The sequence below is a fragment of the Chamaea fasciata genome, unplaced genomic scaffold (genome assembly GCF_029207755.1).
Source record: "Chamaea fasciata isolate MVZ Bird 193981 ecotype frontalis unplaced genomic scaffold, bChaFas1.0.hap1 SCAF_40, whole genome shotgun sequence".
NCBI classification, from domain to species: Eukaryota; Metazoa; Chordata; class Aves; order Passeriformes; family Sylviidae; genus Chamaea; species Chamaea fasciata.
Window position 1 is genome coordinate 1,755,939 of NW_027094125.1, and position 22,507 is coordinate 1,778,445.

At 50.7% G+C, this 22,507-nt stretch overlaps 1 protein-coding gene and 1 pseudogene across 1 annotated transcript; one reads left to right on the top strand and one right to left on the bottom strand.

Annotated features, from left to right (window-relative positions):
- LOC136303661 (uncharacterized) overlaps positions 1-22,507 on the top strand; it is a 372,218-nt pseudogene that overhangs the window by 166,058 nt on the left and 183,653 nt on the right.
- On the bottom strand, positions 197-13,159 carry LOC136303679 (spermatogenesis-associated protein 16-like). Its single transcript, XM_066207270.1, has 12 exons — positions 13,099-13,159; positions 11,042-11,300; positions 10,500-10,666; positions 8,505-8,650; positions 7,749-7,838; positions 7,209-7,293; positions 6,370-6,517; positions 5,854-5,994; positions 5,500-5,612; positions 3,347-3,511; positions 2,075-2,152; positions 197-403 (listed from the first exon to the last, which is right to left on the bottom strand). Exons 1-12 carry the CDS (start codon positions 13,135-13,137, stop codon positions 197-199), a joined length of 1,638 nt encoding a protein of 545 aa, XP_066063367.1. The 5' UTR covers positions 13,138-13,159.

Sequence of the window (22,507 nt, forward strand, 5' to 3'; positions counted from 1 at the left end):
GAAATTTGCAAACTAAAGTTAATGCCACTAAATAATACGTAATACCACTTAAATTTAAAATACAAGTTATATTTATACAGTTAAATATAATTGACTACAATTTAAATTTACATTAATACAACTTCAAGTTAATACAATGTAAAATGAGATTAACATCTACCAGATTGCTATCAACAGCTACAAAATGCCTACAAAGTCAACTTTTTGCAAAAACTATGCGTCTTTTTTTGGGCCCTGTGGCCAAGATTTCTGGGTTGGGAATGAACATGTTTGTATTTTTCAGCCTCAAATATTTCTGTCCCTTTGGAGTCCAGTCGATGTTTTCCCTTCCGGGTATTTGCACGTGTGGGGTGCTTAAGAAATACTCTTCTCCCTCCCTCAGGTACTCTTCGATTAGTGCCACCTGCAATCCCAAAGAAGTGGTGTCACAAGCAAGTCCATTTGCTTCCATAAAAACTTTAAAAGCCGCTGCAGTTTGTTTGTTTCAAAACTGATAGCACTTAGAAACCAAAATACACAGAGGCTCCTCTTGGACAACTGGTGGCAGCAGTGATACCCGAGTTTGTCGTTATTTTTGTTTTCTCCATTTCTGTTTGGATTCAATTCCTTCATTGCTGTGGAACAGACTCCCTTCACACAGAGCTCTGCTCTACAGACCCTGCATCGTGGGAGGATCTAAAGAATCAATCTGCCCCTTGCATTTAAAGCTGAAATAATTAAAAATAAAAATAAAAAAACTCCTGCTCTGCCATGCTGACAGGCATTCAGTGAAGTGTGGCTTCTTCAGGCACAGCACAAAGCAAATCAGTCTGAGTGTGGCTTCCTCTTGTACAGATCCACGTCCTGAGCTGTCCCCAAAGTGTCCTCAGCCCTGGCCTGGCCTGGAGCTGTGCCAGATGCTCTGGCCGTGCTTTGGGTCAGCCAGGGGGTGTGTTTTTGACAGAGGCAAGCAGGAAAGTTTCTGCACCGTTCCATCTGCTGCCCTGGGGCACCCAGGGCTCAAAGAGTCTGGGAGAGAAGCTCTGCCTCCTCCTCCTCCTCCTCCTTTTGGTGCCCATGGAGCTGCCCAGGGGGACCTGTTCAGGGGATGGGCTGCACATTGCACCGTGCACGAGGCCACGGGAAAGGGTTTTCTGCTGTGCTGCTGAAGCTCGAGGGGCACCTGTGCCTGGGCTTTGGCTCCTTTGCTGCCAAAAGATCCACTGCCACAGGAGCACGGGGAGCTTGGGGCTCTCCAAAGAGCCTCGTGGGGCGGCTCTGCTGTGATGTGCTCGGCACAGAAACGTGCAGAGGAGCAGAGAGAGCGTTTCTGATGCCAGCCTTGTCTTGAAGACGTTGAAAGAAAAGCCTTGGAAGTCCTCAGCTGGCATATGGGGAGTCTGGGGAAGACTGATCCCATAGTGCTTGGCCCTATTAACCACAACCACCGAGCCCGCAGGACCCTTCAGCCAGAGACCAAATTAAAGTGTCTGCACGACTTTCCTCCTCTGTTAAACGTGCCTGTTCTGTTTTGGGGGCAGTGCTGGTCTCTGCGTGAGCACCAAGGGCAGAAAGAGGAAGGAAAATGGGTCCCAGGTGGTGGGTGGGGTGTGGAGTGAGGGCAAAGGGGACCCCAGAACAGCAGCAGGATTTACGGCAGCTCCTTTAGGGCCATCCAGCAGCGTCTGCGCTGCTGGGGATGCCACCAGCAAGCAGCAGAGGAATGATGTCCCTACCCGGAACTGCTGTTTGGCACGGTCTGCCTGTGCTTTTCATATTTATAGAACAGGAGTGGGCTCCAGCCCCCCGAATTAGAACTGATCTGGCACATCAGGTGCTGACATGACTGCGCTGCTGCTGGTGCCGCGGCAGCGATGGTGTTTGCACGGCAGGGATGCAGCCGGACCCTCGCTGGCTCCCAGGCGAATCAGACACGTCTCCCTGCGGCTGCTGCCTGAGCCCAGGCACGGGTCAGGATTCACCTGCTCTGGTTTCACCTGCTCTGGTTTCACCCTGGCACCTCCTGTCTTTTCTGCCGTTTGAACAGACCAGGCTCAGGGACATTTCCTGCCCTTTGCTGCAGGCTGTTTGTTACCTTCTGTATTTTAGCCCACGCACGCTCTCCAGGTCCTCCTGCCAGGATGTCCATGGCGTCTGCCATCAGTGACTGCAGCTGTGGCACCGGGACACAAACAATCAGTGTGGAATTCACAGAGAAATCATTTCTCTGAACGCACAAAATAAACCCGAATTCAAATCCTTGAATGATGATTTTGCGACTCATTTTTCACACACTGAGCACGGCCAACTCATCTTTGTTTCAGCCCTTGCACTGCATTCTTGTAGATCTGAAATACCTTTATTGCCTCTACTCTTAATTCAGAGACAGAGAGACACGGGTTGGATCCAGGGTGTCCTGCCCTTTAACATCAGTGTTTAGGAACAAACTGGGGAAAACTGGTACTTGAGACCTGTGCTGTTGGTGCTCTCTAAAAAAATTATCTTCCAAAACATTGGGTTAAGTTAAAGGGAATCCAAGCGAAAAGTTTTTGGAGTCTCTTCACAAGCATTTTACTTGTGACAAGGAATTAAGATCTACTAGCACCGTGTCTGTAGGAACCAGCATCCCTGGGTGTGCTCAAGGCAGAAGGCTTGAGGCATCCCTTCAGGGGAGGTGAGGAGACACCACCTGGCCACTGATCCACAGCAAGGAGATGCTTCCCCCTCCTCTTTTTTCCCAACCCCCTTGGAAACCATCCCTTTTGGCCTCGTTGGCTGCAGCACTCATCCCACTGCTGGCTCTTGCTGGAGCTGGGTTGGGTCTGCCAAGGGCCCACTCCGTGTTTCTCAACAGCCTGACGGATTCTTCACCTCTGCAGCAAGTCTGACAAATTACCAGGAGCTGGCAGACAGGTTTGTTCCCAGACAGGGAGCATGTCTGTTAGATGCACCCAGCACAGAAAATCAGTTTTCCCTCCTTCCCCCCCCGCCTCCTTCTCAGCTGTACCCCAGTTCAGGCTGTTTTGCTGCAGGTGCCTTCTGAGGTGTCAGAGGTGTCAAGGCAGCATGAGCTGAGTCATTGCTATCATGTTTCCAGACCAATTTGGAGAAGTTTTGGGGGCAGAGAAGGGATTTTCAATAGACAGTGACAGGTGAGTCCTGGTGGTTCTGTCAGTCACCCTTGCAGGTGATCAGCTCCTCCTCTGTCAAAGCACTGCAGGAGGATTTGAGAACCCTTTCAGGTCCCCACATTGGAGAAAGGACTTCCAGAGCACATGGCAACAGCACAGAACTCTGCCCTGGCCCTTCCTGCTCTCCCTCTCTCAGCCTGCAGAGGCCAAAACAAGTGTTGGAAATCAAAACCTACCAGCTGGCCATCCTCCTGAGAGACTCTCTGCAGGTAGGGAACAGTGGCCAGCTCAGCCATGGCCTGGGTCATCACCTGGGCGTGTTCCTCCCCTCTCTGCAGGTGGCTGAGCAGGCTGGCATGGTGGAACTTCTCGATGGCCCGTGTACAGGGGCCACGCTCATCCTGGGTGCCCAGAAAAAAGAGAAGGTGAGAGGAGAGGCACAGGGAGCACCCTGATCCTCGGTGTCCTGTGCCTCCAGGCTTCTCATCTGTGTTGGCTGGTCCTGCTGTCAGCAGTGAGCCAGCCAGCACCTTTCAGACCATGCTGCTGGGACAGCCTTCAGAGAGGCACCAAAAAGACTTTCTTGCCACGAGCTCTCTAGGAAGACTAGGAAAATAAAGATGTCATCGTGATAGATGGGAAGGGGAGACAGCAGATAACAAACACCAACACAATTTTCTCCTTTGGAACGGGTTTTTCCATCACCCCCTTCACTGAATGTCACCTGACTTTCCTGGATGGCTTTTCCAGTCTCGGGAAAGCATGCAGGCTGTCAGCTCATGGTTTGGGTGCAGACCAATCCATGGTTTCAAAGACAGACCCTGGAGGAACTGAAACCTGCAGAGGTGGTCTCTGGCCTCCAGGCAGCAGGACCATGGCCGGTTTGGAGCATGTTCCAGCTTTCCTTTCCTATCTCAGCCACAACAGAGTGTGTATAAATGATGTTCTGAACTCCAGGCTGTGTGGCTGCAAAACCGGGGGGGCAGAATTGACTTCTCTTAAGTGGTGCCATGGTTGAATGAGCTTGGGTTCAGCACTGAGTGGGTTTGGTCAAAACCAGCCTGAGCAGAACAAATTAGATCGCATGTTTGCATCCACAAATGAGGAAGAGGGCAGCAGAAAGAAGTGTTTGTTCTGTTAAACCCCAAATATATTATTTTTTCCTATCCAAGTAAGTGGTAGTGCTTGAGTCTGTAGCTGAAGTTTGGCCATTTTTAATTTAGCTGATGTGTGATGGAAATAATGTGGAATCATGTTTGTGGCTTGAAGACAATTGTGGAGTACTTTAAAGGAAACAAAAGTGGCCCAAAAATCTCTGTCAGGGCCATAAAGAGATGTCAGTCCCCATCAGCAGAGCAGCTCTGGCTCTGTGCCCATCTCTGTTGCCAGGTTGGACTGGCACTGCCATCTGCTCATGGGTCAGAGGTTTGGTCTTGCTGGGATCACTGAACGCTCTGAAAGCTGAAGGGAACGGGAATGTGTTTCCTCTGACTATGGACATGGACCTGGCAGCTGTTTGTTCCAACTCAGTGACTCTCTCTTCTCCCCTGGGGCTTTCCTCCTCTCCGTGGCAGCTCCCACACTGATCCCTGAGGCTGGTTATCAACCCCTGGTTCAGCCCAGTTCCCTGTCCTGGCTGCTGTGGACGTGGCACCAGGGCAGCCCCTGCCCGGACCCCGGGGCTGCTGTGCCAACCTCCTTGGGGAAAAGGTCAGTTGGCTGCTGCCTTCTGTGCTGCTGGGGTCTCACCTGGCTTTTCTGCGAGGGCACTTGTGCTGCAGCAAGAACATTTAAATGTCAGAGGGGAGGTGTAAAGCTAGTGGAAAATACTGCTCTGCGGGAGCAGTGTAAATTCCTACAGTGGGGACTGGCTTGGGCAGCCCTAAGGCAGCACTCTGCTCTCATCTCTGACAGGATGCGTTCCTTTTCCCTGTGCCCTGGGAAGCAGACCTCTCTGCTTATCTCTGCTCGAACTGTGTGGTCCCGTTCCTCCAAATCCATTTACAGAAGAGGGGAGTCGTGGGGAATGCAAAACCTGCCTGATTTCAAAGTTTTTTCTCTTCCTGTTACTCTTTTGAGACTGCAGTAGTGGCAATAGAGGAATCTCATCTCCAAAAGCAAAGAGAGAATTGGGAGGGGTCAAAAATTTAAAAATTGCAGTTTTTCTGGGGCTTTCAGAAAGAGCAGGATTTTCTTGTGTTTCCAGTGTCCAACCCACACTCTGTTTGTAGGTGCAGCTTCTTGAAGTGCATCCAAGGGAATGCCCCCAGCAGGAACAGATCCTCTCCAGGGAGCATTTCCAGACCCTGGAGGAGCATGAGCAGCAGGAATTCCTCCCCAAAAGCACATGTCCCTCCCACACACCACATAACCGGAATGGGATATTCACCTTTATCTTGGTGCTTCCGATAAAAGCCAAGGCTGCCATGATCCTTTCCTCAGTGCTCTGCCAAAAGGTGTCGGCTTCTTCCTCCGTGCTGGGACTGAAAGTTATTTTCTGGCCTAGGAAATGAAATCACAGAGCCACAGAGGCTTCGTTCATTCATCTCCATTTTCTTTAGGGGATCTGGCAGAATGTTGGATGAACTGCAGGAGGAGCGAAGAGGATGGGAAGAGCTGCCTGGGCTGTCAGGGCTGCTGCCACTGATGGAAATGGGTCCTGAGACACCCCTCACGACCTGATCTAGTAAGGACTGTGGGGGTCCCCCCTGAGCCAGGCCAGTTCTTCAGCAAGTTGGCACACCTGGAAAGACTGGCAGTTTTCGAGTTACAAACTTTTCCACGGTTTTACCAATCTCTCTGTTTCTGAAGCCAAGAGTCAGTAAGTACTGCTGGCCAGGGTGAGATTCAGCCTTCTCTGGCAACAGGTGAATTCCATAAGGATCTGCGTAGGGAAAGGAAAATAATTTCCACTGTCATATTTCTTTACAGCTGTAAGAGAAGTTACTTTTATGCAGGAAAGAAAAGGGAAGTCTAAGAAGGAGTGAAATGGTCTCCAGAAACCTTGCCAAAACACAGATGACAAAACCAACACATCCAGCTCTCACTGGGCTTTGAATCTTTGGGCTCTGCACCTGTCTGCATCAACAGTTTAAATTTTGCTGATGCCTGAGATAAATATATTCAGCCCAATTCCCCAGAGCAGCAGAAGTGTTTGAAGGCCAAGCAGCTCAAACTCTCCAACTGTCTCCAACCCTTTTGAATTCGGCTGCACAAACAGAATCCACAGTGCTTAAGGGCAGCTGAAACCTGCTGTTACCTGTAAATATGTGCTGCACATAATCAGGGTACTTCTCAGCAAAGGTTTTGTTGGCCTCCTTTATCTTGTCAGCCTTGTCCTCTTTCTCAAAAGGTGTGTACAGAGCAGAAAAAGAGTCTTCTCCACTGAGGGCTTCTTGAATCATAGCCTAAAAACGAGCAAAGAAATGATACGTTTCCCCTTGGGTAAAGGCTGGTGAAAAAAAACCCAAACAAAACAACCAGGTGGTTTGGGTGGAGACTCCATGAGCCTCCATCTTCAAGCAGGAGACAGGGACAAGACAAACTGTCGTTCAGATGGAGAGAAAAAATGATTCTGTGCTCTCTGAAAGCCTCATCATGAAGCCTTACGAAAAAAGGACACAGTCTCGAGGGAAATACAGGTTGGGTATTAGGAAAAAAGCTTTACATGGAAAGAATAATAAAGGACTGGAGTCACCATCCCTGGGTGTGTTTAAAAAAAGACCGGACGTGGCACTCAGTGCAGTAGCCTAGCTGAGGTGTTGGGGCATGGGTTGGACTCGGTGATCTTGAAGGTCTCTTCCAACCCAGTCATTCTGTGATTCTGTGAATTCTGTGAAATGCCTCCAGCAGCCGTATCCAGCATTGTTGTGTCAGGGGAGGTTTAGCTTGGATATTAGCAACAAGTCCTTCCCCAGGAGGCTGTTTGGGCACCGGAACAGGCTCCCTGGGGAAGTGGTCACAGCACCAAGCCTGACAGAGCTCCAGGAGCAGCTGGACAACACTCCCAGGGACAGGGTGTGACTCTTGGGAACCAGGAGCTGGTCTGGGCGATCCTTGCGGGTCCCTCCCAGCTTGGCCCAGGCTGTCAGGTGTTACCTGCCAGTACAGCTGCAGGAGGTCACTGGTCTGCAGCCCCGCGCCGTCGGCCAGGACGTACAGACACTGCGCCACCATGGCGCTCCTGGGGACAAAGCAGAGAGTGGAGGAGACAGCCACAGGAGGGGACAGCCAGAGGGGACAGCCACAGGAGGGGACAGCCACAGGAGGGGACAGCCAGAGGGGACAGCCACAGGAGGGACTCTGTGGCCAGGCTGAAAGGAGGTCCTGCTCAAAGAGTGTCAGCTGAGCTGAACACCAAAGCTCACACAGAACTCCCAGTCCTTGCCCAACTTTTAGACAAACATCAGCAAACGCATTTTTAAGCTCACCAAATTCTGCCAGAAAACAGTTGGGATTATTCACATTAATGTGAACTGGGGGGGCTGGAGCTCTGCTCTGCTGCCCCGGAGATCACACACGCAAAGCCAGGGCGAGGCTCCCAGAGATTTGGGAAAAGCCTGGCCCCTAGAGGATGTGTCCCTGCTGCAAGGAAAGGGATGCAGAGGAGCCCTGTGGAAGCCCGAGCAGCAGAAGTACCTGGCGGCCTCTGAGTATCTGTGCAGGCAGCGAAAGCAAGCGGCTTGGCGCAGGTGATTGCAGAAGTGAGAGGGGTTCTGAATGATGCTCCTTGGGGAGAGAACAGGGATGGACAGGGTGAGACTGGGGTTTCTCAAAAGCTCCTGAGAATCAAGCGGTGCCTGAGGCAGACACTGTGTGCCTCAGCTCAGTGCTGCATCTCAAGCATCAGGGGAACTCCCTCTCTCTTCCTCTCTCTCCAGCTGTGCTCAATGAAGAAAACATTACTAAAAAATGTCACTTAAAGGTTCATTTCACTGTGGTTTTATCCTAAATGCAATTTCATTAGAGGTTTGCGTATTGCTCCAGAAAAAAATGTTCCGGGGGTAATAGTCTCTCTTGCCTTTGGCATGTAAGTAACATAAACAAAACTGCTACAGCACCAGCTCTTGTTAACCCCCAGCTCCCCTGACAGGAGCAGCCGGTGTCTGGCCCATCTCCCCGGCAGCACTGTGCATCTAGAATGCATCAGAAGGTGAACCTGAGGTATTCTGAAATACTCTCTGTCCAAGGCAGAGGTGCAACGTGGGCAAAACTTGACCCTTCAACAGAGATGATCAGTCCGATCCGAACACCAGTGTCACGTGTAAGGTGTGTTTGCTTGATTCCTCTTTTCTCACTATCACACTGGTTCTTCCTGCACAGCATTTATTCCTAGGCTTAGCTTAAATTTGGATTTCAGTCTCAGCAGTGGATCTAATCTGTATCTCCTCTCACCTGTGTGCATGATGCAGAGCAAGGTCAGGCTGCCCCAGTTTTAAGTAGCAGATGACGAGCACTGACTCGATCCAACTGGAAAGCCTGGAAATATCATCTGGAGAGGACTTCAAGGGATCCTCTGGAGCGAAGCCTTTGCTGCAAAGCTGCACATGAAACAAAACCGTGATTTCCAAATATTAAAATACACCATTTGCTGGGTGGAAATGCTTTTTCTCACTGATCAGTGGAGAAAACTGACGTCTAATAGACTCTGCCTTTAATTAAAGTCAGCCTTACAAAAATCAGCACAGAGGACAGGAGCATCTTTCAGGGATGTTCTGGGGTTTTTGTTTCTGAGGAGAGCTGGATTTAGAGACTGCTGAGGTGTTGGAGTCCTAGAAACTTAGAATTTGGGGTTTTAGTGTATGGTAATACATGTGAGTCAAGATGGAGGATTTTGGCTGTTGTCTTTGTCCTTCTTCACCTTCTTCCTCCTTCTTCTTCATGGGTTTAGGTGGTTTTCTGTAATTGGGTGAAAAAGGTCTACATTGCAGGCCTTGAGTGGTCATTATTGGATCAAAACCATAAATAATATAGTGTCACCTTGGTACTGGGTAATTATCATTTAAAAGGCCTCGGAAGGAGTTAGAAGCACTCCATTGTACCTCGTTTTCCTGGCGTGCTAGTTGTGCCTCACAGTGTGTGAGCCTGTAAATACTGTAAATTGATAGGATATAATGAACAGTCCAAGTCCACACTCAGTCCTTCGTTTCCCATGTATTCATCCTGACCTTGGCAAGAGAAAAAAGAAGCCTAAACCCTTACACTGAGGAGCACCAGCCCTACAATTCTGTGATGTCCCAATCCCTCTGTCTGCAATCCCAGGGATTAATTCCTTCATCCATTTTCCTGGTATGTTCATTCGCCAGCTTTTCCTCATAGGAGGAGACAAAGTCCTCCTCTCTTCTTAAGTGACCCGTGGTGCTGCCTCTACCACAGCTCATATCAGAATACAGGGGGCAAAAAAGCCCTTAAGGAAGATGACACTTTGTCATTTTACTCACTGACTGCTATAATATTTATTGTTTAAGAAATTACTTCACTATTGCAGGGGAAAAAAAATTAAGAACAGGATATTTTCTTGTGAACTGGGAATCTCTAATATTTGACAAATGTTTTCGAATCAAGTTTGGCAGAACAGTGCTAAAGAAACATGCAGTGCCCTGCTCAGAGTTTCAAGTGCCTGGCTGAAGGGATTGCAGTCAGAGTGGAGAGAAAACATTCGCTGAGGCAGAGTGAAAACTCCCCAGTTATTGAGAGGGCATTTGTTGCTAATAGAGCTAAGATTAAAAAGAGAAGCTTTTTTTTCCCCCCCTCACTCTATGGGACTTCAATTTCCTCCACACATTAATACAGTTAATAACTGGAGAAAAGTACGAAATCACCTGACATTCTTTAGTTCAGCCCAACACTTCCCCCCTTCTGTGGCTTATTTATAACCCCAGTTTTCAGGATTTCTCCCCAACCCCAGGCACTCCAGGCTGCTGCTCCTGGTTCCCTTTGCTATTCCTGCCCCAGGGAGAGCGGGGACAGCCCTGGCTTTGCCCTGCAGGTCACACCCGTGCCCCAGCCGTGGCTTTGCCGTGGGGTCACAGCCCTTTAGCCCCGTACTGGGGGAGCTGACAGTGGTCAGAAAATAGATTTTAGGCTCCAGGCAGTGCCTCGAAGCCTGCGGGAGAGCCAAGGACAAAACTCTCTCAGTGTGGCCTGGGAAATCGTGAGGAGGAACCCGAAACAATCCCTGTAGATATCCTCCTCCTGACACCTGGTGTTTTCCCAACTTATTCACTGGTAGAGACGTTAGCAAAAAGGTGGTGCCCTAAAGGAGCGATCCTATTCATTGTACCCAAACACTGTACAAAAAGAACCTGTCCTTCAATCAACTTTGCTATAGTGCCCTCTGAAGAAGTCGGAGTTCTACACGAGCCGTCCTGAATCGCACCGATACCGTACCTCCAGCGCCGCGGAGAACTTGGCGGCGGCTGCTGCGAACTCCCCTTGCCGGCACCGGGCGCTGCCTTCCCGCAGGGCCGCCTGGAGCCCCGCGCCAGCGCCGAGCCCGCGGCTGTCCTCCCGGGCTTGGCCAGGAGCCCGAGCTGCTGCCGCTGGCACCGCTGCTGCTGGCACCGCTGCTGGCACTGCTGCTGGCACCACTGCTGGCACCGCTGCTGGCACCGCCGCTGGCACCACTGCTGGCACCGCTGCTGGCACCGCCGCTGGCACCGCTGCTGGCACCGCCGCTGGCACCGCTGCTGGCACCGCTGCTGGCACCGCCGCTGGCACCGCTGCTGCTGGCACCGCTGCTGGCACCGCCGCTGGCACCGCTGCTGCTGGCACCGCTGCTGGCACCGCTGCTGGCACCGCTGCTGGCACCGCCGCTGGCACCGCCGCTGGCACCGCTGCTGGCACCGCTGCTGCTGGCACCGCTGCTGCTGGCACCGCCGCTGGCACCGCCGCTGGCACCGCTGCCGGCACCGCCGCTGGCACCGCTACCGGCACTGCCGGCGCCACCGGCTCACAGGAGCCGAACTCCGTGTCCGCCTCGTCAGCGCAGATCAGCTCCGCTTCTATTTCCCGGAGCCTGGCGGGAGGGATGTGAAGCGGCGAGCCCGGGAATGTCCCTGTGCCGCTCTCTGCCCGTGTTTCTGCTCTCGTCCCGGACGCTTTCCCATGGCTTCCTGCTTTTCGTTTGCGTCTCGCTCTGTCTGCGCCGCTCCGGGGTCGTTCTTTGTGTTCTTTTGCCTCCTGCCACGCCTGCAGGAGAGGGAGCGGGTGGTGAGGGGAGAATCGTGGGGTTTAAATTCATTGCAGAGAATCCCGGAATGGTTTGGGTTGGAAGGGACGTCAAGGATCATCTCATTCCATCTCCCTTCTGCTATCCCAGGCTGCTCCGAGCCCCATCCAACACGGCCTGGGGCACTTGCAGGGCTCGGGGGCAGCCACAGCTTCTCCGGCCTCAGCACCCCCACAGCCCAGAGTTTCTCCCTAATATCCAATCTACATCTATTTCAGCTTAAAGCCGCTCCCCCTTGTCCCTGTCACAGCTTGCCTGCCTTTGTGAAATGTCCCAGGAGAGCTTCCTTTTGTTTCCAGAAGTGATTTCTGAAAATGCTTTACCATGGATTTTAGCACCAAACAAGATGACATGAAGGGGCAATGTGTTAAACGAAGAAAAAAAAAAAGAATGAAATGAAATGCAAGTGTCTGGGGAAAAAAAAAAAAAAAAAGTCTTCTCATAGTCTGGAATGGAGATCTAATGTTCCTTCTCTGCTTTATCCTGCTAAGAGGACGGCAGAGGTATTCCGTCCTATTCCAAAGTACCATCTGAAATGCCTCTTCTGCTCCCAACAAGAATGCGTGTTCATTCATGGAGCACCGATTTCAAAATCTGCTGAAACATATGGAATCTATTTCTACTCTGAGCACATTGCTTGTGCTGTGACTGTAAGAAATAAAATCCAAGTTTCTAAACTCAGTTAAAGAATTCTACTGAAAAATGCCTTCTCTCAGTTAAAATACCGGTTCCCTTGTTATCTCGTACCTATTGAAGGGTCTCTTTTGTTAAATACCGTTTACCCCATACCGGCCTTTTTCCCGGTTAAAGGCTACTTATCGCATTATCTAGTACCTATTGAAAGGTCTGCTTTGTTAACTACTGTTTACCCCATACCCATTGTTATTGTAATGCTTTCCCTGTTCAATGCTATTTACCTCAAAGTCTCTTCCCTTAGAACTGTATTCTTCCCCGCCGAGTGCCCATCCCTGCCCTGCCGCTTCCCCTGCCGCTTCTCTCCCCCGCCCTGGCCCTGCTGCCTCTGCCGCTTCCTGCCCTGCCGCTTCCCGCATGGCCACCAATGGCACCACCCGGTATGTAAATGAAGAAGACTCCCATGGACCTCAGCACCCAGAAGGAGAAGAAAAAAACCCCTAAAAACAATGAGCCAACATGAAACCAAGGGCCAAGGTTAAAACCACTCTGGGTCGGCAGAACCATAGAGCACCTCAGCAATCAAAGCTGGATTCCACTTCGTCACCATAACTTCAACAGCACTCGACCAGACCGGCATCTCTAGACCAGGAGGCCAATGTCGTTTTTCCCGGAGTTTCATCCAAAAAACTTTTACGGGAACCGAAAACCCAGCTCTGCTCTGCGGCAAAGCTCAACGCCTCCTCCCCTGCGTCGTTCACAGCCCCACGAGTCCCCCCCCACCTACAGCTGATTTTAATAAAAGAATTATAAAGGAGCTGGTCTCCTTGCCCGTTCTTATCGGTGACTACAGTGAAATTAAACAGCACCATCAGAGATCAGGTTCCTGTTCTCTTTGTTCGTGTTCCCCGTCAAAAGTGTTGTTAAACCAACCAGACAGAGAAAAGAAGTCTCCTTTGGGGTAAAATGGGCGCCCAGAAATGAGGCACAGAGAAATGAAACCCACTCAGGGCTGGACAGGAGAGCCACGGCCGAGCAGCTTCCCCCTTGCAGGGTTCTTGCAGTTCCCTTCCCGAAGTCCCACCTCAAAAGGGTCCTGAGGCAGCTCGGCACAGCTGTACTCACCTCTGGGGCTCTTGAGGAAGGTTCCTGTTGAAGGAACATGTGGGAAAGGATCTGCTGGCTCAGACCAAGCTCCTGGGCCACCTGGAAGAACACAGGGATGAGCACACTCAGGTTTGCATGGCTGTCCCTGAGGACGCTGGTCCTAAATGGTCCCTAAATGTTTTCCCAGCCTACCCCAGCTGAGGAATTCCAGCTCGGGTCTTCCTCCCCTCCCTGGGAATCCTTTCAACCCCAGAGTTTGAAAATGGAACAAGCAACCTGCAGGAAAATATCTTCCCTGATGAGAACACCAGGAGGGAAGTTGTTCAGAGCCCCATCCAGCCTGGCCTGGAACACTTCCAGGGCAACCTCTGTTTGCTCTGGGCAACCTGTGCCAGGGCTTCCCCACCCTCCTCACCATTCCTCCTCCAGGGAGGAATTTCTTCCCCAGGTCCAGTCGATCCCTGCCCTTTCTCAGTTGGAAGCCATTCCCCCTTGTGCTGTCCCTGCAGATCCTTGTCCAAAGTCCCTCCCCAAGTTCCTTTAGGGAACTCTCCCTGAGTTCCTTCAGGGGCTGGAAGGAGCTCTAAGATCTCTCCTGAGCCCTCTTCAGGCAGTGGTCTCAGCTCTCACAGCCTTTCCCATGGCAGAAGTGCTCCAGCCCCCGGAGCACCCTCTGACCCTCCCTGCGGGCTCCTCTGGGCCACGAGCAATCATCTGGGAGGGGACTGGGAGAAACCCAGCGCGGCGTCTGGGCAGCGCTGAGGCTGGGCTGTAAACTGGGGTGCTGGGGATGCAGCGAAGAGCTGCTCCCTCGTTAGTGCCCGCACTGACGGAGGAGATGTGAGGCCTTGGCACGGCCAGGAGCCCCCGCTCCCTGCCAGGCTCGTCCCCACGGCCAGCACCAAAGCTGCTGCCGGCTCCAGAACAGCCCCGGGAATGCCCCGTTGTTCCCAAAGGGAAGCGGCTGTTCCCCGTGGGACAGCCCAGGCCCACGAGGCCCCTCGGGGCCCGGCACAGGGGGAGCTGCCCCTTCCCCACCCACCTGCCGGGGCTCCATGGCTGTTCTGGCAGCTGCCGGGTTGCAGTTACACACCCGGGGCGGTTGGAGAGCCCTGCCCCGGCCCAACTGCCCCGGCCCAACTGCCCCAGAGCCCGCCCAGGCCCGGCCAGCCCGACACTGTTAGGAAAATTAATCCACAAACGCCAGAGGTTTATGTCCAAAAAGGAGACTAAGGAGTCCTTTTACTGTATTCAGATTAAGGGAGAGGCCATGGGGCATTCCCCCTGGGCTCCCTCAAATTTTGGAGGACGCAGTCTCCTACTTATCCTCATTTCCCGGCCGCATTTCCCTCTCTCTTTCTCCATTGGCTGAGGTACTTGAGAGTTACAGACTTCCCGGAGTGCCTAATACCTAAAATTCCCCTTGAATGTATAACCCCCCTTTTTATTTTTAATTCTTACGGAATTTATGGGTTTCCCCCATTGTTTCTTTCCTCTTTCAATATCCAGTTTCATTTATCAGCAAACCTACAGTTTGTTTGTAATGGCAAATATCTTCTTTTCCATTCATCAATCAGTGGAATCCTCCCCATTGTTTCTTTCATCTCTCAGTGCTGGTTTTATCTACCAGAAGATCCTCCACTGCTAGTTTGTAAAGACAAGTCTGCCATTCCTCTTGTTATAAATGCATATTAGAAAGTGGGCTTTTCACAAATATTAATATGACCATTATCTGTATAATTATACTGTATTGTGTTTTATTAATAGAGTTTAGAAAGGTGATGAATGTATTTTCTGATTGTGACATAGGGTGAATAGTAAAAAGACTAGTTTTTTTTTCTCTTTGTAATATCTGAACTGACCAAACCAGAAGATGCAGAGAGAGAAGATCCTTCTACATTGCTGAAATTGATAAGACCGAGACAGTGGTGAAACAAAGGCTACAAGAGAGAGTTCATTGATCTTCTATTATCAGAAAAACTCCCAGGCACCAACAAGGACTTCTATCTAATAAAATGATAATTTATTACAGTGGGGCAAGTTTCGAAGGAAGGGGGGCCAAAAACCAAAAGGACATCTGCACTCAAAAGAATGTTTGAAAAAAACCGCATATGTAAAAGGTTAATCCTTAAAAACAAGGATTTTGAAGGAGTGAGTGTCCTTTTCCGGGGAGGCACCCTCGGCAGAGATACCTTTGCTTTCCTGTCTCCTAAACCGTCTATTTTTTTTTTTAATTAAACTTATAAATTTTTCCAAGAGAGCGAAACTCATTTTTTCACACTCTCAACACAGACTGGGCAGTGCTCCTGCTCCTCAGCTGCTGCTCGGCAAGGCAGGGATGGCTCCGGGCTCAGCTGCACTGGGGGCACTCAGGAGCTTCCAAACCAACCCCTCCTTCCCCTGCCGGGGTTCCTGCAGTGAAATGTGGGGTTGTGTTTCCTGTCAGGTAAAAAAAAAAAAAAAAAACCAACCCAAAAAGTGACCCGTGTAGTTGTTTTGAAATATGTCGAATGAGGCCACGGGACAGTTATGAAAACGAGTTTTAACAAACAAACAGGAAAAAGAGCATGGAAAGAGGCTTTTTGGACAAATATTTTGCATGCTTATACGTGAATAATGTGAGTTTTAAAGTTCTCACAATATAAGTTTTAAGGGGTTTTTTAGGCCTTTAGCATGTAGGATAGAAGAATGCATAAGTATTATTATTTGCTTTGAAACAAAATTATTGTAAGCTTTGAGCTGCTTTGTAGTGAGAGGTTTTGAACTACAGCTTTAAGATATATAAAAGGAGTGGTAACCACTAAATAAAAGAAGGAAGTGAGCTTATCCTAAGCTAAAAAAACTGAGGATCCTGGAAAGGAAAACTGGACCCCATCATCACAGATGCATGATCCTGGGAGGGGAAGCCAAACATCACCATCACTGATGTATGATTCTGGAAAGAGAAAACGGACATCACCATCACTAATTTACAACCTTGGGGTAATAGAAATTCGATGTCACCAATAGGAACTGATCACAATGGGGTATGGAAATCGGACTTCACAAATAGAAACTAGGAGGAAACCACCAAAAAAACCTGCTGAGTAGTGCTTTATGAAGATGGGCAATAAATACCAGCAAAATTCAGCATTCGGGAACCCCCCACTGTACCCAGCACGCTGCTTTGCTCACATTTTATCATTTGAACTAATGAATTGATAAATTGATTGTTGCTCGATATATTGGCTGAGTGAATCTCTTGTTCATTACAATGCAGCCAGGCACTGGGCTGGGCTGGTGCTTCCAATGACCCCAAAGCCCATTTTCCTGTGGGAGCAGCAGCTGTCACTGTGCAATTGGTGGCTGGAAGGGACGTCACCCAGGTCCAAACACTTCTGTCATTGCGGGCCCGGGTTTCAGAGCCGCTGTGCACAATTCTGCCAAAGTTCATCGCAGGCTTTGGGGTCAATCACTTTGGGAACCAAACTCAGAATTGGTAACAGCTCTCATCTTGTCTCTGGCTGGTGTTGGCCAGAATTAGATTTAAGATTTGTTTTAGATTTTCGTGTGAAAGGGCATTTCAGTGTGTTCTGTCTGCAAATATTGCAGGCAAGTGGCTAATTTTATTTAAGCCTTACCTTCAAGCCTGGGAGTTATCTGACTTTAGTGAAAGTCATTTTTAAATGCACCTCAAAGCTTAAATAACTCAAAGCATCTTTCTTCCCAGGCAGAATATAATCAGTCTTTGGTGCAATCTGCCTTAAAGAAATGGAGGATGACCATGGAAAATATCTTGGAAAATATGGATTCGTTCATTTACTCCCATTCTGAATGGCCAGTGGGACAAACCCTGCTGTGATTTGGTGCAGAAACTCAAGTCAGATTTCTTTTGTACCTCTGAACTTGCAGGATGATTTGATTGTTTTTTCAGGAGCTTCATGACAGTAAATAAAAATGAGGTTTGTCTTTTTGGTATAGTGGAGGGGTCTTTTTTATTTATTTATTTTTATTTTTCAAGACTCTTAAATCTTGCACTTTATTAGTAGTGGCTACAGTAAAATTAAGATAAATCCTTCATTGCATTGCTCACATGTTAGAAAGTGAGGGTTCATTCCAATTCATTTTATTGCCTGAGCTCTTCTAGTCCAAGTGCTTGAAGCTTGTTTTCGAACGTTGTTGACTTTCTCAGCTTTTGTTAATACTTGTGATTTTATAGCGAAATGTTCTTGGGCGGGATTTTGCAGGATTCTGGAATCTGCTATTTAGTCTTGGGGTTTTTAATGCTGGGTCAGAACTGAACTCGGCATTTTGGGAGGGGACCTGTCAAACCCAGCGGGGCCGGGACCCGTGGGGCTGTGAGGGGTCCCTGGGCAGGACCTGCCCGAGGGGCACCGCCTGCAGGGGTCGTGGAGGATGTGGGAATCATTTGTTGTGTCCGGCTCTTTTGCATGTTCCACCTCTGGAGCTGGGTGGGCTTCTGGGGTTCTGCTTGTTAGTTTGTTTCTTTTGTTGCTGGTGGTTATAGTTTGGGGTTTTTATGGGGTTTTTTGTTGTTATTATTTTTAACTAATATCTTTTCTGTTTTATGATTAGCAGAAACCCTTCCGTGCCTGTTGGCAGCCAGATCTAGGGTGAAAGGAGGTGGAAGTTGGTGCAGAGGAGCTGTAACGTCACTCCAGAACTCAGTGGACAAGTCTCATGTCACAGAAAGTGAGGCAGGTCCCAGGTGGTCACTGAGACAAAGGGCCGGGGGTGGGGGAGATGGGCAGAGTTCTCCATCCCGTCTTGGGCCATGAGGAACTGTTTCTCCATGGGTCCTTAGGATATCCTTAGGATACCCTGGATCGGTGTCAGCTGCACAATGCTGTTCTCACCCCTTCAAAATGGGCATTGGAACCTTCATCTCACGTCCTCGAACCTCTCTAATTAGCTGTACAAGTCTTAAAGACTTGACAAAGGGCTGGGAAGGTAACGACTCATTAGGCCTTTCTTCCTTTGAATGAGCCCTGGGGTGGATTTGGTGTCCTGAGTCCAGGATCCTCAGATCCTGACAGGAGACAGCAGCAGTCCCTCAAGAAATCCAAGTCAGAAGAAAAACCCGAAGAGCCTTGGAGCCTTAAGAGTTGCCACTGAAAGCCCTTTCTGATGTAGCCTCCCCAGGGCCTCGTTACAGCTGGGAATTGGAGGCTGTGATTGCAGGCAGAGGCACTGGGCACTGGCTCTGGTGCTGAGCAAACCCTTTGTTTGAGGGAGCAGAAGGGCCAAGGCCTGAATCCTGCTCCCTGGGACGGGCGATCCTGTCCCTCCCAGAGCCCAGGGCTCTCCCTGGAGCAGCCTGGGCTGTGCTGGGCCATGCCCAGGGAAGGACAGCAGTGTCACGGTGCCCAGCGTCCCCAGGGCCGCAAGGACACAGCCCCAGTGCCACAAGGACAACCTGTCTCCTCACAGACCTCACTGGGGCAGACGACTGCCATGGCCAAGGGCACCAAGAGCTCAGGCACTTGCAAAGCTCTTGGGGAAGGACCCTCTGGGCAGGCAAGGACAGGGAGTCCTCTTTCCTCATCCTCCTCATCCTCTCTCAAGCCCTCAGCCCAGCCCTGATTGCTCTCTCACCACTGGCCCGGGTTTGGCTTCCCTTGCCCTGCCTGTGGCCTTTCTGAGCCGTGGTAATCCTGCCCAGGCCAGCAGTGCCATCGAATGAGTCTCTCCCTTCCCTGAGCTGCGCTGGCCTTCTGCTCCTCACACTGTCATCCAAGGGATCCCACCAGAGGCAGAGATTTTTTACACGGAGGGTGGTGAAAGCAAGGAACCGGCTGCCCAGGGAGGGGCTGGATGCCTCATCCTTGCAAACATCCAGAGCCACGCTGGACGGGGCTTTGAGCAGCTCGCCCTGGTTGGAGATGTTCCTGCCCATGGCAGCTGGTTGGGCTCGATGGCCTTTAAAGGTCCTTCCCCACCCAACCCATCCTATGATTCCATCATTCCATGATCCCCTTAGCAACTGTGCTTCAGGATGAGCCATCCTCACCCATCCCAGCTCTCAGGAGGGACCTTGAGTGCAGGGGGACCTTGGCACCCTCAGAGATTTTGCCAATGTAAACATCCTGACAATTTCCCCTAATCCCTGAACTCCTAGGCTGAGACTTCAGGAATGTAGTCAAAACAAAGAGGTCTCAACCTAAGGAGACAAATTCAAACCAGATGGATTTTGGAGACCCAATTCTGCATTAATGCAGACGTATTTAGCTCATCAGCCTGGCTTCAAGGAGATTCTGCAGAGTCTAGAGCCGTGCCATGGACAAGCCCAATCCCTCCCAGAGGAAGGCTGACATGCCCACAGGAGCCCCAGTGCCCACTTGTGCCAGAGCTCCAGGATGGGCGAGAGTCCCTCAGCAGGACCTTCTATTCCTGGACACCTCCTGGTGCTTCCTCTGCCCTTCCCAGCATCTCTCAAACCCCTGGGAGCTTTGCTTTTGGTTTCATCCCTACATCCTGGGGCGAGGTGTGCTAAATCCCTGCTTTGCAACTTGCCCCGTTTCCATCTCTTGTTTGCTGCCTCTCTGTCCTGGAGTTGTGCCTGTTGAGCCAGGCAGCCTCGGGAGAAGGATGCCTATTTCATGGGGATTTGGAGGCATCCTTCTTGTCCTGGCAGGAGGCTTTCCTGCAGGACCTCTTAAGATTTCCTGAGCTCCTTCAGCCTTCAGACCTGCCTTTGCCATGGCACCTCTTGTGTCCTAGAACATCAAATTCTTCTCCTCTGCAGTGCCCTGGCCCACGCTCTGCTGCTGGCCTTGCTCACTGCCTTTTGGCACCTGAGACCCCACCATTTCATTGTCGTGACAGCCAAGGGGGACACTGCTGAGCCCATTCCTGACCAGCTCCTCCCTGTTGGTCAGCTCCAAGTCCCAGTGAGAATCACCTTTCTTAGCCCACCCAAGAAGTTGTCCAAAACTCCTTCAGGCCGTTGGCACCCCATTGCTTTGCCTGGCCAGGGAATGCCAGGACAATTACAGTCCTCCATAGGAACCTGCTCCTTTTCCTGGGGACGTGGGACCACCTCTGGCATTTGTGCCTGGGTATTTACCTGGGACCAGCTCACTCCTGCCCTCTGTGCTCATTAATTCCCATGGCAGCTGAGAGAACACACTCACACACAGGTGTCTGGTCTGGGCACACACGTACAGAGGCAAGAGGAAACTCACCTGCTGTGGCTCAGTGGAAGGTATGGGATGGGAACTGGGTGTTCCTCCAACGCTGGGAACACAAACCCAGGATGAGATGCCTCCATTGGTGGGAGGGTTGGGGTTAGGGTTATCCCTCGCATCTGGTGGGAGGCAGAGAGAGGGGAAAGGCAGCCTGGGCTGGGAGTACACAGGAGAGCTCCCTCGGAGCCAAGGCTTGGCAGCCCCTGCCATGGTGAGTGTCTGCCTGCAGGGCAGTGCAGCTGCCTGGAATGATGTCCCAGAGCTGGCACAGCCCCCAGCCTGCAGCCTCCCTGCTGCCCTGCCGGAGGCACGGGGTGTGTGGGCTCCCTGGGCATGGCTGCAGGCTGGGAAGCTTCGTGTGCCACCAGCGGTGCCCAGGCAGGAGAGGGGGCTTCTGGTTTCAGGAGGGTCTCTGTGGGTCAGGTCTTCTCCCAGCTCTACATCACCTCCAGGACATTGCTGAGGGCACTTTGCAAGGGAAAGATCAAGGGAGGGATCACTATAAAGATAAGGAGCTTCCCTGAGTCTGTGATTTCAATTTCATACTCTTGGGGAATCGGGAAAATGCAAAAGGAGCTCTCCTTGAACAAGTGACTGAGAACCCCGAGCTGTGACTTGGAGTGACCAGCAGGTCTGATTGAAGACTCTGAAAGTGCCTTCAGCAGCTGCTCTGCTGACAGAAGCACAAGCATCACCTCTGCTGGACCCACCGGGTTGTTGTGCCCTGCCCTTTCCCGCCTGCAAACAGGGAGATGTGTCCAGCCAGCCCTCTGCCAACAGGCAGGTTTCTGGAGGGCCACGGTGAGTGCAGGGATGTTGTGCTGGACTCTCTGAGTGCTGACAGAGGGAAAAAACAAAAAGCTTCCCTAGAGTAAAAACCCCAGGCAGCAGAGATCACGGAATGAGGGGAAACTGTGACCAGAAATGCTGTGTGGGGGAGACTTCAAAGAACTCCGTGTGACTCCCTCCAAGGCTCTCTGGCACTGCCTCATCTGTTTTGTCACTCTAGGCCTTCCACATACCATCAAAACAGACAATGGAGCTCAGAGCAAACAGCTCAGAGCAAACCCATCACTTCTTACAGCAGCGGGGCGTGTCTCACCATACAGCCATTCCACACTCGCCCACAGGGCAAGCTATTGCCCATAAGACCTTGAAAACCGTGCTTGAGAAACAAAGAAAGGCAGAACTGGAGCGCCCTCACAACAGACTAACCAAGGCCTTATACATTCTCAATTCTTTAAATCGTGATGATACAGGACAAACGGCAGGTGAGAGGCAGAGCTCCTTTGACACAAAGCCTCATCCCAAACCTCCTGTGATGATAAAGGACTTACTGATTGGAGAATGGACTTCTTGACATGGGGAGAGGTTATGCCTGTGTCTCCACAGGCCACCGAGTTAAATGGATTCCCTCAGCGTGTGTGCGGCCTTTTGTCTCACCCTCCCGATTCTATGTGCACATAGTTACAAGGTTGTATGCCTGTGTTAGGTTTTGAAAGGTTGCTATAGTTCTGACTGTTACCACTGTTATTAATGTCTTAGAAGCTGTTTGGGTTTTTCCTAGCAGGCTTCTGTTAATAGTTATTCTTGTTACCACTATTGTTAACGTCTTAGAAATTGTTTGGGTTTTTCTTAGCAGGTTTTTGTTGCTTAATTAAAAAAGAGGGGGGAGACGAAGGCTTTAGTTTATAACTGTAGAAGTGTTTAAGGTTTGTTCTCATGGGAAGGCCCCGTGGGAAAGGCACAGCTGCAGGCTGCATGGTTGGAAATCGCTTGAAGGATGAGAGGCAGCTGGGAGTGAGGCTGGAGAGACGCGTGGACAGAGCAGGACGGTGACCGGATGGTGGAACCTGCGGGCAGCAGCACTGCAGCTGGGCCAGCCAGCAGGTGCCTTCCTTCTGCTCACTTCTGTTGGGTCTCAGTCTAGTTTCAGTTATGTCAGGTACAGAGAAAGGTACATAAAGGGGGAGATTTCTACAATCAGGTGATCTCCTTCGGGGGTCTGTGTCGCTTTGCCTTGTTACACAGACTACTGAAGAACTGTTATTCCTTTTCCCATCTCTTTGCCTGAAAGCCCCTGAATTTCAAAGTTAGGATAATTTGCAGAGGAGGGGGTCACATTCTCTATTTCAAAGGAGGTTCCCGCCTCCTGTGGCAGACTCCTGTCTTTCAAACAGGGACAAGTGCCACGTCCATTCTTTCTTTAACACGTTCATGGATGGGGACTCCACCCCCTC

Excerpts from the sequence above, each read along its gene's own strand:
- LOC136303679 (XM_066207270.1), bottom strand. The coding sequence starts at position 13,137 with ATGTTCCTTCAACAGGAACCTTCCTCAAGAGCCCCAGAG. Across the intron at positions 10,667-11,041 it reads GCCGGTGGCGCCGGCAGTGC|CAGCAGCGGTGCCAGCGGCA; the intron begins CGGTAGCGGTGC and ends CAGCGGTGCCAG. Across the intron at positions 5,995-6,369 it reads TGTGCAGCACATATTTACAG|ATCCTTATGGAATTCACCTG; the intron begins GTAACAGCAGGT and ends TTCCCTACGCAG.